The sequence below is a fragment of the Callionymus lyra genome, chromosome 3 (assembly GCF_982586985.1).
Source record: "Callionymus lyra chromosome 3, fCalLyr1.hap1.1, whole genome shotgun sequence".
NCBI classification, from domain to species: domain Eukaryota; kingdom Metazoa; phylum Chordata; class Actinopteri; order Syngnathiformes; family Callionymidae; genus Callionymus; species Callionymus lyra.
Window position 1 is genome coordinate 15,140,323 of NC_141820.1, and position 13,772 is coordinate 15,154,094.

General features: G+C 39.2%; 1 protein-coding gene across 7 annotated transcripts in view; it reads right to left on the reverse strand.

Annotated features, from left to right (window-relative positions):
* Positions 1 to 2,407: 2,407 nt before the first annotated feature.
* The window catches only part of ppp1r12a (protein phosphatase 1, regulatory subunit 12A), a 43,491-nt gene continuing 32,126 nt past the window's right edge, over positions 2,408 to 13,772 (reverse strand). For 2 of the 7 annotated variants that reach the window (XM_087786573.1, XM_087786567.1), the window contains 11 exons: positions 13,241 to 13,420; positions 13,010 to 13,169; positions 11,801 to 11,922; positions 11,663 to 11,728; positions 10,764 to 10,780; positions 10,559 to 10,685; positions 9,705 to 9,809; positions 9,585 to 9,632; positions 8,926 to 8,976; positions 6,587 to 6,847; positions 2,408 to 3,759 (listed from right to left, as the gene is read on the reverse strand). In XM_087786573.1, coding sequence (XP_087642699.1) covers positions 6,710 to 6,847; positions 8,926 to 8,976; positions 9,585 to 9,632; positions 9,705 to 9,809; positions 10,559 to 10,685; positions 10,764 to 10,780; positions 11,663 to 11,728; positions 11,801 to 11,922; positions 13,010 to 13,169; positions 13,241 to 13,420 — 1,014 coding nt within the window. In that variant the 3' untranslated portion in view covers positions 2,408 to 3,759; positions 6,587 to 6,709. Of the gene's footprint in view, positions 3,760 to 6,586; positions 6,848 to 8,925; positions 8,977 to 9,442; positions 9,477 to 9,584; positions 9,633 to 9,704; positions 9,810 to 10,558; positions 10,686 to 10,763; positions 10,781 to 11,662; positions 11,729 to 11,800; positions 11,923 to 13,009; positions 13,170 to 13,240; positions 13,421 to 13,772 lie in introns of those variants that run through there. The other 5 variants (XM_087786574.1, XM_087786571.1, XM_087786572.1 and 2 more) reach the window with 5 other exon arrangements.

Below are 13,772 nucleotides of genomic sequence, written 5' to 3' on the forward strand. Positions count from 1 at the left end.
GACGTCATGGACCAGGAGTTTATGCAAGTATATCGGTGTCAGTATATAAAATATTTAGTAGTTCAATTAGCGTTAGCGACTGTGCTAACACGTTTTCAAGCAATAAACACTGGCCATGATGTTTGTGCAACAAAACAACAAACAGTTCCAGGAAATACTATGTAAATATAGGAAAAAACATATGGATAGAAAAATATTGAAGAACATCTTGTGCCTTATTTACTCACGTCTATGACGTCATGGACCAGGAGTTTATGTAAGTATATCGGTGTCAGTATATAATAGTAGTTCAATTAAACATTTTAAATGTTGATTTTTTTTTTCGTTTAAATATTTTTACACGATTAAATACTTTTATATATTTTTGCATTGAAATGTTGAATAATTGAATTAAATAATACAAATACTGAAGGGTAGAATTTGCTATTATTTGGTAAATAAATAGAAAATAAATGGAACTTTATACCTACATTTTTATGTTGAATTTAAAAGGCTACGAATTAAAAAATATTTAATTTAGAAAATGTATTCTTGTTTTTTTTTTTTATTTTGACTATCAAACTCTATATGTGTAATATATATATATATATATATATATATACAGTATTTATATATATATATATATATATATATATATTTTTAGAACATATTATAAATGTTAATATATAATTGTTACCTTGAAATATACTAATTATTGAATGTAATTATTTAATAAAACAAATTCAATGTTTAAAGATAGAAATGATTAATTAAATTATTATAAAAACAATTCAATATTCTGATAAACGTAACTATCTAAAGGGAAGGATGGATCGTGAGATTTACGGTCATAAGGTCTCGGTATGAGCGGGTCATGATGAAGAAAGAGCTGAGCCAAAAGGCAAAGATTTTGATTGAGGTTTTGATCCATGTATCTCTGCAGGTCTCTGGACTGAAGAGACGAGGCTGAGTTATCCAAGAAAGACCATCGAGGAAATTTCTAGCCATAAGGAAAGTCTGGGTCTCTTCGTAGTGGACGCTGCCCCCACGACCTGAGCTTGGCTAAGGCCTAGAAAATGAATGGAAGGATTGATGATCATTATTCATCATATTCCTTCTATATTTTTGTAGCTTCTCACAACAATCCCAGGAATAAGTGTTGCTCCTCAGAACATTATCAATTCCTTCCTCTGGTCTCTTTAACAACACACCCCAGCTCGGGCTCTGAGGTCTGTGGATCAGAATCTACTGATGGTTCCTGAACACGGTTCAGGACCAGAGGAGAGAAATCTTTTCAGACTGTTGCTCCTAAGCTTTGGAACGATCTTCCTCTCTCTCTGTGTTTTATGATCTACTGACTCCTTCAAGAAACATCTTAAGTCATTTTTATTTGTTCAGGCTTTTCCTTGATTTTCTGGAACTCCTGTTGTGTTATCAGTTTTATCTTGATCTTTAAAGTATATACTTTATTGAATATTGTTTTGACTGTTTATGCGCTTTGTGACCCTGGTCTGGAAAAGCGCTATACAAAAAAAAATGACTTACTTACTTACAAAATCACCAACTTCAACACAAAAACACATAAGTTTGTGTTATTAAAAAGAACATGGAAGACATTATCAGAACATTTTATATAAATCTTTTATTTTTCACCTTTATCACACGACTCAAAGTAAAAAGTATGAACACCATGAATATAATTGGTATGTGAAGTAAATATTAGTACTAAATAAAATAAATACAATAAAATCACAAGTCACTGTGAATGTTATAGTTTCGATTGAACTTATTTTAGAATAAAAAAACGGATTAAGAAAAGTGAAGGTTGTAAAACAAATAAAACTGGGGGAACAACAAACAAACACTGAAGCTGTAAAAAACAAGATTAAAATGTGAAATATAAATATGACTGTATACGTACTTTAGAGACTACAAATCTTTCAGTTAAAGTTTTGTTTGTAGTCAATAACTAAAAAAAAAAAGTTGATTTAGCAGTGATAGATATGTCAGATGATCCATTATACAATACAGGCGCTTCAAAAAAACAGAGTGAAAAATACTAAAAAAAAATCCCGAGGAGGATCGTGCCGTTTTGCCATCCCCATCTAGTGGCCATTGATGATATGACACCCACAAAGAGAATTAAAATCTTCCAGCAGAGAGATCTCGGTCACACTTGCGCCAAGAAGGTCGTAGGTTCGTGTCAATTCTGCACTCTGGTTTTGAGAACCACTGATCTAGACTGGATGTTTATGGAGTTCCAGAGGAAAATGAGTCTGATTTTGGGGACACACCGTCACCCCAAACTCATGAATAAAACATTATTCAAAAGCAGATTGTTCTCTGACCCACTTTTTACCCCCACAGTTGAGATTCTGTCACGTTCACACCCGAAATCTTGACGGTGAAAAGAATCAAACGCTGCAACTTTACAATGTACAAGTTTATTTTTAATGAACTCTTCAGTGGTTGTAGTCACAGCACAGCTTGCATGTCATGAAGCCACACACACCTATTTTACAAGAAGACGAAAGGGAAAGAAAGTGAAAGAAGAAACCGAGAATAAAACAAAAAAAAAAACAAGAGTAGATCTTTTTTTTTTCGACTTTTGACTAAAATATCCTTTATAAAGGCCACTGAAATGCTTTTTAAAAAGGTTCGGATGGAGCATTTAAACAGGTGGCGTTCTTCTCACGTGGCGTCTGCTGTGCACTCGAGCGTTAAAAAAACAAAAAAAAGAAAAACTGATGAAATGTTGCGATCACTCCGGTCTGATTAAAGGGACTATATATATATATATATAAAAAAAAAATGATTAAAAACTCTTTTTTTGTCAACTGGAATTTTTTTTTGTATACTTTTTAATAGTAACAGACGGGAAACCATGAACGCATGCGCATGTGCTGGTCTCAACAAATACATACAGGTATATACAGCATCACTCAGTACCTGCTAAAACAACGTGAGAGTATAAACCGACTACACTACAAACAGAAGAAAAAAAAAAAAGAGGAGGAGGAGGAGGAGAGGAAGGGAGGAAGGGTGAGAAAAAAAAAAAAAAAAGAATATCCTACTGGTGATGGGACTCATCGTTAAAGCATTAAAAAAATGCATATATTGCACATACAGTGAAAGCTTAAACTCCACCAGGTCCGTCTCGGGAATTTACCTCTTGGAGGAACAAAAGGGGGCGAGAGTGTGTGTGTGTGTGTGTGTGTGTGTGTGCACGGTGGTGTGTGTGTGAGGAGGAGGAAGGTGCCTGATTGATGAGTGGCACTTAAGGGTTTTTTTTTGTTTTTTTTTCTTCCAGGAGGGATGAAGGAAAAAGCTCACAGCACACAACACATAAGGAGGTCGAATAAAAGAAAACTCGTGGCACAAAAAAAAAAATCAGGTGATAAATCTTCGGTGAGCGCCGAGTGTGTGTGTTTTTTTTCTTCTTTATGTACATCTAAGGCTTATTGGTTATATAGTTTTTCAGGATTCCCCGCCCACAACCCCCCATTTTTTTTCTTTTTTTTGTAAACTCAAGTGATGGGGGGGCGCTGTCGCTTCTCTGATGTCTCTTGCAATTAATGTCTAAATGTGCAATTCCATTAGTCACTGGCAGAGGGCGCTAGAGTGCGGAGGTGGAGGAGAGAGAGGGTGAGAAGAGGAAGAGTGGTGGTCGGGGTTGGAGGAGGAGGGGGGGGTCTACTTGGAGAGCTTGCTAATGACTCGGATGAGCGCTCCGTTCTCGTCCTTTAGTCTCTGGTTGTCGGCTTTCAAGTCCGGGAGCATCTGGAAGAGACAGAGGAGAGGCGGGGCTTAGACGGGGCGTCCCGGGTCACACATGAGAGAGAGAGAGAGAGAGAGAGAGAGAGAGAGAGCCAATCACACTGAGTTTCTCCTTTGTTTTCTTAAGATGTACTTTAAGATTGGAGGAGAAAACTTTTTTTTTTTTTTTTTTTAAAGCACCACAGATCAGTCGCCACAAAGCCATGCAGGATTCACACCGAAGACCTTCATCAAAATCCACATCGTCGTCGAGTAACTTTAGTGACTTGACCCGCAAAATTCAACTTGTGTTGTTTTAAATGTATTTAATGTCCATTTTTTCAATATGAAATACAATAACTTTTTTAAAAATACTTATGTTCACTTCGATCTTTAAGGCGTAAAGAATACTCGCAACACTGAGGAGGAAAGTCTGAAAACAAAAACCCTAAAGTTATATTTAGAGACAAGTTATTAATAATATAAACAAATAAAAAACATAATTGTTAGTTTCAACATGAATATTTGACCTCTTGAGGGCCACAAAAACACAGTAAAAGGGGCCACACTTTGTTGAGGTCCGACTTATAGCGATCAATAAATGTTCATCAAAGGAAGTATTTATTTACGCCAATTTATTTGCAATTAAACGGGCTGCATGTGGCCCCCGGGCCTCACTTTTATAAAAATGTTTAATCGTCTCTTATGATCCGATGATTTAGTTTATTTATTTATTTAAAAGGACAAAGATAAAAAACACGTTTTATTTGCGACCAGTTCCGCTCCGAGTCACGAGAAGATGACGGAGCTCATCTTGATCCATTGATTCACGAGTGTAAACGACTTTAGAAAGAACATTAAATTATCTTAATGATGATGAATCTAATCTTAAATAATCCTCACGTGAAGAACATTTGTTAGAGGTCACACAGAGGTCAAGTGTCTCGCTGGGGGAACGATATAAAAATATAATTAAAGGTAGATTTTAAAAAAAGACATGTCAAAGAGAAATTATTTTGTGGTTTTACCAGGTCAGGTCAGCTTGTTGCGTCACATTTATGTTAGCATTTTACTATCGATCATGTGCGACGATGCAGAGATTAATCTTTAAATCCAAACTCAAGAGGAAACACAAGAATATGATCAGAAAACTTTTGTTTAATACGCAGAGACTAGGAAAAAGAAAACGACAGTTGAACGTCAACCTTTTTTTTTTTAGCTGAAGTTTTTAGGTTTTTATTCGTTTAATTTATTGTCGTGACCAAAAAAACAAACATAAGAAAGTAGCTCGAGCAACAGCGAGACCTTTTCTCTATTATTTTTGTCCTTTTAGTTTTTACATTTGGACAAAGTGCTGAAAAGCGAGCCTGAGCGGAGCCGGTACCAGAGTGAGGGACATGTTCATCCATCACAGGCTCAGGTGGACCTTGTTATTTTATCACTTCCATGCTTTTCTCTCCGTCTATGTTCTACCATCTGCTGACCCGACATTGTTTTTGATCCTTCTTTTTCTTTTTTATTGTGGGAAAGTTTATCTGGACTGGATCACTGAATTCAAGATTTGATTGATTGACGGTGAAATGTTCAAGAAGGACGACCATCGTTTGTGTAACTTGAGCTACAGTTCATCAGAAACTAGTGATGGTCTGGTGAAGCTTCATGAAACAGTGTCACGTTGTTTAGAGGTCAGTAGGTGGCGCCATCAGTTTAAAAATGATGTTTTCATTAGAACAGTTGTTTAAAACAGAGAAATATAGTGCAGAGACCGCCATCTAGTGGACTCTGAAAATAATGACACTGCTTCATGAAGCTTCATCAGACCATCAGTATCGGAAACTACCTTCAGGTAGAAAATCACACCACCTCCAAGTCAACGTCAGATCCGTTAAACAATGTTTAATTGACCAAAAGTAAGTAAAGAAAATGAGCTTCTTTTTTTTTTTAAACTTTCCACAAATGACAGCAAGACACTCCTTCAGGCTGATGTTTCAAAATGTTTGAAAAAAAACATCTGTATTTTTATTGATTTAATCAAAACAGATTTTAGTGATAAAACGAACAAGAAGAGGAAAAAAGATTAAATTAGTCATTAAAAATATATACATATATATATCTGGCTCGTCATCTCAAACCCCATAATGCATTGCAACAGGTAAATTAAATAATAAATAACTTTTTACAACAACCACGACAAGCGACAGGTTTAAACGTAGACTAGAGCCACAAACAGTTTTCGTGACAGTATAAGAGCGGTTTATATTTACGACCTGATCTCATCAGTAAATCGGTTTATTACGACACAAGTAGCATCAGACACTCGAGTACAAAGATCTGAACTTTGACCTCGAGTCTGAACGGAATTACGAATCAGAGCGTGAATTATAATAACGACAAATGGTAAATAAAATAAGCTTTAACAAACCGATTCACTTTTATAGAATGAAATAAATAACAAAAAAATATTTGGACACAGCCGACGTTAGCCCCGCCCACTCCGGCCCCAGTAGTAGTATCGTGAAAGTCGCGCAAAATAAGACGAGTTATGGGCACCTAAGGCAGCGCGGTGTAAAAACAATACATTTTTAAAAACCACTTCATGCACAGAAGAAGCCAAGACAAGCCAAACTATCCTAGATCACCAACATAAGGGGACACTTTTCTTTCCCAGCCACCATTAAAAGGAGCAGATTAACAACCAGTTTCTAGTTCACTTTGAAGTGGCCGGTAAAGGAAAGTGTCCTATCAACAAAAAAAAGACACACTCCCCAACTGAAAGCCAAAAAAAAAGAGAGTTTTGGGGGAGTCCGGTGTGAGATTAGAAAAAGACTGATGTTTTGGGCTGGACACCTGCCTGTCTACGTGAGCGGGTCAGAGCACGAATGGAGCATGAGAAGAATGGAAGTCAAGGGGGTAAAAGGGAGGTGGGTTTGAGGGGTGGGAGGAGGTGAAGGTGGCGGACAGACGGACGTGGAGATCAGAGGTCAACGGTGGGCAGCTGGCTGCAGGCGGACTGCGAGAGCTTCGCCACCACTCGGGCCAGCGCCCGGTTCTCAGCCTGCAGCCGCTCCTTCACCTGCCGCAGGGCCTGAACCTGCTTTACCTGGGGGAGGTTCTGCAAGAGGGGGGGAGGCAGGGAGGGAGGAGGGGGAGATGAACAACGACAACAACGACATAAAAAAAAAGGACAAGAGAGATAAAGGAAGGAGAGACAGAGAAAAAAAAAGGTTACAGACAAGAGAGATTAATGGACACGGATGAAGGAAGGAGACAGGGGAGAAACAGAAGAAGAAGACTGTTAGAAAAAATGGAGACAGATTTCATTTGGAAGTGATTAGATCAACTTGTAGGTGGAAATTGAATCACGACACGGATCATACGCGAGCACCGCTCGTTCTCTCGCGACATCGAGCACTTTTCTTGCACCTTTATAGGCAGTATTTTACCATAAACACCATATTTAAACTTTCCATGATGCAAAAGATCTATATTACAAAACACAATCAAATGAAAAAACAATCTTTTCATTTTTTAAGGTTGAATTAATATGAATGATCTCCGTGTTTGTTCTGACATCTTTAAAGGTCACAATATCAACATCAACATCAACATCAACATGAAACATGACGCAGAAGCTAAAGTGCGTAGGAATTAACAGCGACCGCTGCTTCATCAAGGCCGTGTCGTGTGAATAAATGAAACCATTTACTTCGGTTTTAGATCAACTAGCTGCGGATCGAGTCGAGCGGTTGTCATGACGACTAAACCTTCGGAGGTAAAGGTTAATTACGAACACATTTTCTTCTTTCGATCAGCAGCTTTCGTCCTTCTTTGCGGCTTCGTTGCGTGTATAAATATCCAGATGGAAATTCAATTAAAACGACCTCCGTGGCCTTGAAAATGAATAGAATCATCATAACTGAGTGACGTTTCTCTACATCTGGAGTATTGCAGTAACAAGGATTAACCGAGTGATTAAAGCCGTTTAAAGAGATGTTGAATTAACTAGGAAGTGCAACATCAGCTTTTATTTACACAAGTGAAGTTTCTCTGCAAACATTTTTTTTAAGCAGCTATAGAAGGTTCAACAAACAACGTAATAAAAAAAAAAAAAAACTGAAATTTATCTTGTGCAAATGAGGCTGGATGTTGGGTTTTGTGAAACTTCTGACACAATACAGACTCACAAATAGTAGTGTGTATTGGCAAGAATGTGTCGATACAATTTACTCCGCGAGGCTGCGTAGTACTTCTGTGGAGACTGCATAATACTTCTACGTAAGGCTGCGTGATACTTTTACGCAACGCTGCATAGTACTTCTGCGAGAGGCTGCGTAGTACTTCTCCAGAAAAAGCAAGAATAAAAATCACTTATAATGATCTTGTGTTAGTGCGAGGCTGGATGTTGTGTTTCGTGAAACTTCTGACACAATAAAGACACACAAATAGTATTGTGTATAATAATAATAATAATAATCTCTATTTATATAGCGCCTTTCTAGACCAGGGTATAGGCAAGAATGTGGCGATGCGATTAGATCAGCGAGCTTGCGTAGTACTTCTCCGCGAGGCTAGGTAGTACTTCTCCGCGAGGCTAGGTATTACTTCTCGGCGAGGCTAGGTAGTACTTCTCTGCGAGGCTGCGTAATACTTCTGCACGAGATTGCGTAATACTTCTGCACGGCCGTACGCAATATTATGACTAATTGTACTACTACCATAACCATTTCTCCATGATGCTCCGTATTATTTTTGCAGGATGCTCAGTACTATTACTGATATTGATACTACGAAACTTAGCTGAGTAATACTACCAAGCTGCACCGTGGCTGTAAGCCAAGGATATCAGTCATGCAGTAGAACAAAATTAATCTGATTATTCGATGATACTGAAAACGCAATGTCGTCACTCAATAAAATAAGCTTAATTAATTGTTACAGATACAGTATATTTGTATTCTACAAAAGGAGAAATAAGAGCGAAATATTTGAATGTTAATTGTTAATAAAATAAATCGATAAAGAGATGTTGAACATTATCGTGTCATCTAAATTTTTTTCAGCCCTACTAACAATGATTATCATTATGCGACTCAAAACCTCATGAAATATGAGAAACGATTTCACAGTTTTAACTCCCATTTAAAAGCTTTGTCAAAATAATAATCCAGACTTAGATGTATTTGCACGTACCTTGAGTTCCTCCTCCATCTCAGAAATCTTCCTTTCCAGAGCTCTTCTTTCCTGCGGGTCAGAAAGAGAACAGGAAAATGGGTCAAAAACTCTGAGTGTCATGATAAATTCAGACAAACATTTGTCCTAAAAATAGGTCGTGGAGGATGGTGAGGGTGTAAGGATGACACACACACACACACACACTCACACACACGCCTGAAGTGAGGTGTCTGCAAGCGCTCTGGCCTACATACGCGGTGACGTTTCAAACCCTACGTTTAAGTGCTCGTCAAGAAACAAACGATGAACAGGATCTGATAACACTCGACGTTACACACATTAAGAGATTTCACACAAACATGCACGACGTATCCGAGGCTTCTCTTCACACACGGACAGCAGTGACCACTCGGAAGTCATAAGTGAAAGTGGGCGGTGACTGCGTGGCTTTCGGGAAGTTCTCGTCGAAACCGCAGCTACGTGTGAAACAGCAGCCAGCAGCAGAGACACAAGAGTAAGAACTGCAGGTTCATACCACCACCTAGTTGATATTGGGGCCTGCTTGTTACCTTAAGACATAAATCCGGCGATGTTACACTTAAGCTAAGATGAACAGGTATGTTATTGAGGAGAGGGGTGGGGGGGGTGTTTTAATAGGAGGGCAGTTCAGTCTTTACCCTTTTCTCGATCTCAAGCTGTGACCTGTCCGCGTAGCGTTCCTGCCTCTGCAAAGACAGAAGAAGAAGAAGAACATGAGCGACATCCTTTCCTCGGATCTGTAGTTTCACCCGATTTACCTGTGTTGCCTTTTCTAGTTGTATCTTCAAGTCGGCCAGTTCCAGGTCCGTGTCACGTAACTGAGCCTTCAACTTCTCGTTCTCAGCTAAGATCTGCTCGTAGAGCTGCAGACGGAACACACAAACACGTCGACGGGGATTAAAAAAATGTGTCGATAGAAGCGGCAGCAAAACTTTTTTTTAAATGAGAATAAAGAGCATTAACAGTCAGAGAGTGCAGCCCACTGCCAAGCAGCTCATTTCCACCAATATTATGAATTATTTACTCATTATTAATGCCCTATTTAAATATAAATTAAACCTTTACCAACAAATCACAACGAGCTAAATGGGACACCAGGTGGCAGTAGCATTCTGGAACCCACTTGCACAACACACACAGTAAATGCAAGCATTAAAAAAAATATATATATTTTGTCAATGTATCCTGAAATTTCTTTATCTGTTTGAGTAATTTTGTTGAATTCTGCCTTTTTTTTTTCTTTTTTTTTTACATTTGCTAGAAGAAAAAAAATGTGCAAGAAAAGCAATATTCAAAAGCAATTATTAGTTGGAACCCTGTAGAATAAAACGTTGTTCCTTTTTTAACATTATGTTAAAACATATAATTTCTCATGATCTTGTAGTCCAATTAAATGAATGTTCATGTTGATATTATGACCTATATTATATCGAGTATTATTTTGATTGTATAAGCACTTTGTGACCCTGGTCTGAAAAAAGCGCTCTATAAATATAAATTACTTACTTGCTTACTATAGAGATTTAATGGATTTTGGATGCCACTCATGATCTAGTCAGACTGAAATTAACTAAATCTTTCTGTGGGGAAAACACTTTTGAAATCGACTGACCTTCTTGTAGTCGGTCGCGTCGTCTCGATCGAGTCGGCTCGAGTAAGGCCTCCGACTCTCGCCGTAACTGCGGGTGTAAAGAGAGTCGTTGCGATCCAAGGACGACAAGCTGCTCTCGTTTCTGTAACTATATTTATATTAAAAAAAAAACATGTTAGTCAGGCATCCATGCGGAGAAAGACAGAGAAAAAGTGGTGAAACGTACCTCGACAATCTGTCGCTCTGAAAGAGAGGAGGACACGGATCAGTACATTATAAAAACCCATAAGTGAAAATGTAGCAGCACATCAGTCAGAGTATCAGCTCTGCAACTATAATCTACTTCCTGGATAAAACATACACCAGACTCTTCCCTTCTGCACCGACAGGCTTGAGACACTGACAACTGATAAAAAAACACAAGATGGCGACCATGACTTTGTGAGACGAGTAAAGAATGAACTTGAATAACCTTGATTTAAATGCAAAATAAAAAGAGAAATTTGTCTGCAAAATCAAATTAAATTCATCAAACGTGACCTAGAAAAGTGAAACTTAAAGTATTAGTTAATATTTGGTTGAAACTCCCAAAATCCCAAGTTGACTCGACTAAACTGGGGAGTCATGTGCAGCAGTTCAGTTTGTAAAGTGAGGCTGAAAGATCAGTTTCAAATAAACTCACAGAAGGACACGACCTGTCATAATATCCTCTCCAACCTGTCCAACAACATTTATTGAAATGTGATGAAGTATACACAAAGACACAAAAGATCATCATAGCTTGTGCCTGACCTCCTCAGGGACCAGACTTCCCTTTCCTAAATAAATAAACGCCGCCCGCTCTGACTTCTGGCTTCAATAATCACTGTAGCAACCCGACAATTGGCGGATGTGCAGAGAAATTCAAAGGCTGCCGACGATGTCCTGGATGAACCGACACCAGAGAGGACAGCGACGGACTATCAAAAGGAAAGTTTCGCCTCTTGACCTTCTTCTATTAGAGCCTCTTGAAAAAAAATGCACAAAGGGAGAGTCGGCTGGGAGTGGAGCAGGATGAGATGGATTCGGTCAGGCTGCTTAACCCGTCAGTTTTATGTAATCCAGTCCCTTAAGATCAAGTGTTACCTGTGGCTCTCCTTTGGTGCTTCCCTCTTCCGAGTCCGACTGCTGATCCCCGTCATTCTCGTCACCCTGCGGTTCCAAATCAAAAGGATCAAAAAAAGGTTGACGGATCTTTCGAATTAAAAAAAAAGATCTGCGTACGTCTTGGGTCCAGAAAGACACTCCGGTGGAGCGCCTCTTCTCGCGGGGCCGCCTGCGATCCCGTATGGAGCGGGGCTGGGACTTGTCATCCCCTTCCTTCTCCTCCTCCTTCTTGTCCGTTTCTGAAGGTCAGACAAAGGATCACTTCATCAAAAACTCTCTCAAGGAGGGTTATGTTTGCTTCTTTGTCCGGGATAAAAAAAGCACCTTGTGTCGTCTCCGAGTCAAGATAAACGACCTCGACCACTGCATTGACCCAGAGACAATACAAGGGATACCTCAAACACATTTGTTTAGGGGCCTTTGGATTCGCCTTGACCCTGAGCTAACACATGGGTTAATATTGTAAAAGGTTTTTTTATTTACTTTTATAGCATATTGCTGCTGCTTTTTCGCTCATCTCTGTTATGAAGTAGCAAATACTGAAGTCTTTGAATTTATAAAGTCTTGGGAAAATGAGCCCCTTGGCAGAGGTATGCGCTGTCTCAGTGACTCTTTAGTTTGGTAGGAAAACAGTCCAGTCTTATATTATCAAACTACTTTAAGATGAATACAAATTTAAATATCAAAGCGACACTGAAACAAAAGTCGGGTCAAGGAGAATCTAATATCTCATACTGATGTGTGGTTTTTAGTCCATTTATGTTGAATCAAAAGCCTGCTCTCAACATCTCCAACATGAATGACAAACTACCATAATTCTTACATTGTTCCTCTCTGTTGGACGCACCGCGTGGTGCTGTTTAGACGCGACAATAATCTTGAAAATGCAAATGTTTAAACAGCTCGTGAGGTGAAGTGGGCGCCATCGTTTGGAGCCGAGAAACGGAAAAAGAAAATCCTGCTTTGACGTCCACAGTGTGCAGCGGTAATTAAGCGGCCCTGATAAAAGAGCGTGCCAGAAAAAAAATGAAAGGGTTCTGGTTGGGCAGGAGAGAAAATTGAGCGAGCTCGGTACAATCGAGACAATAACTTGACTTGGCGGGAGTTCAGAGAGAGAGGGAGAGAAAGCGGCAGTGGCTGAAACACTGACAGCTTTCTTCTCTCACAGACTCCAGCTGGCGTGGATCGGCACAGGGATGCTCACGACTTTAGAGCCACTTCAGTTAAAAAAAAAAAAAATCCCATTCTTTTCCCAGCGAGCCAACGGCAGGAAGTCCATGTGAACATGTGCGTACGGATACACGAGCGAAAAACCACGTGACTTACCTTTTTCCGTATCCCTGGAGGAGCGGCTGTAGGAGGAGGTGATCCCTGTCAGACTGTTGGGTCTGCTGAGGGAGCTGGAGGACAGGGAGGTGCTGGAGTAGGATGGGGTGGTGGTGCCGATCGAGGAGATGCCAGATGTGGAAGACGACGTCCGGTAGCGCTGCCACAGAATTTATAAAAATACATTTTTAAAGCCCGTTTACAAAACTCAACCATGGTGATTTGACGCACCTCTTCAAAGCTTCGGTACTTTGGTCTGTAGTCTTCTTCCTTGGTTTCCGTCTCCTTCTTTTCCTCCTGCTTCTCCTTATCCTGCTTTTCCTTTTCTTCCTTCTCCTCCTCGCGGGTCTTTGTGGGGCGACTCCTTCCAATGGTCTTCTCAGCCTCTTGTAGGTCAGTCAGAGTGACGCCCTAGATGAACAATAAAATACTACAGTTAACCTTTGTGGTCAACAAACACTTGTCTGCAGTTATAACAGTGGCTAAATTAACTATATAATAACAATAAAAACAATACTTTTGTCAAATCTCACAAATGGGAAAGATTCATGTTCACGTGGAGTAGCAAGAACAGTTTTGGTAAAAGCTAAAGTAGAAGTTTGACACCAAAAATCACAGGCATCTAATGAGGTAATTGTGTTGAGAAATGGTTAATATTCTAGTTTGGCAAATAAAATAAAGAACTAAATCCCGTTATCGAACTCCTTGAATCCTGCAGAGGCGGAATATTCAACGAACATAAAAATACATCATCAGTATTTAA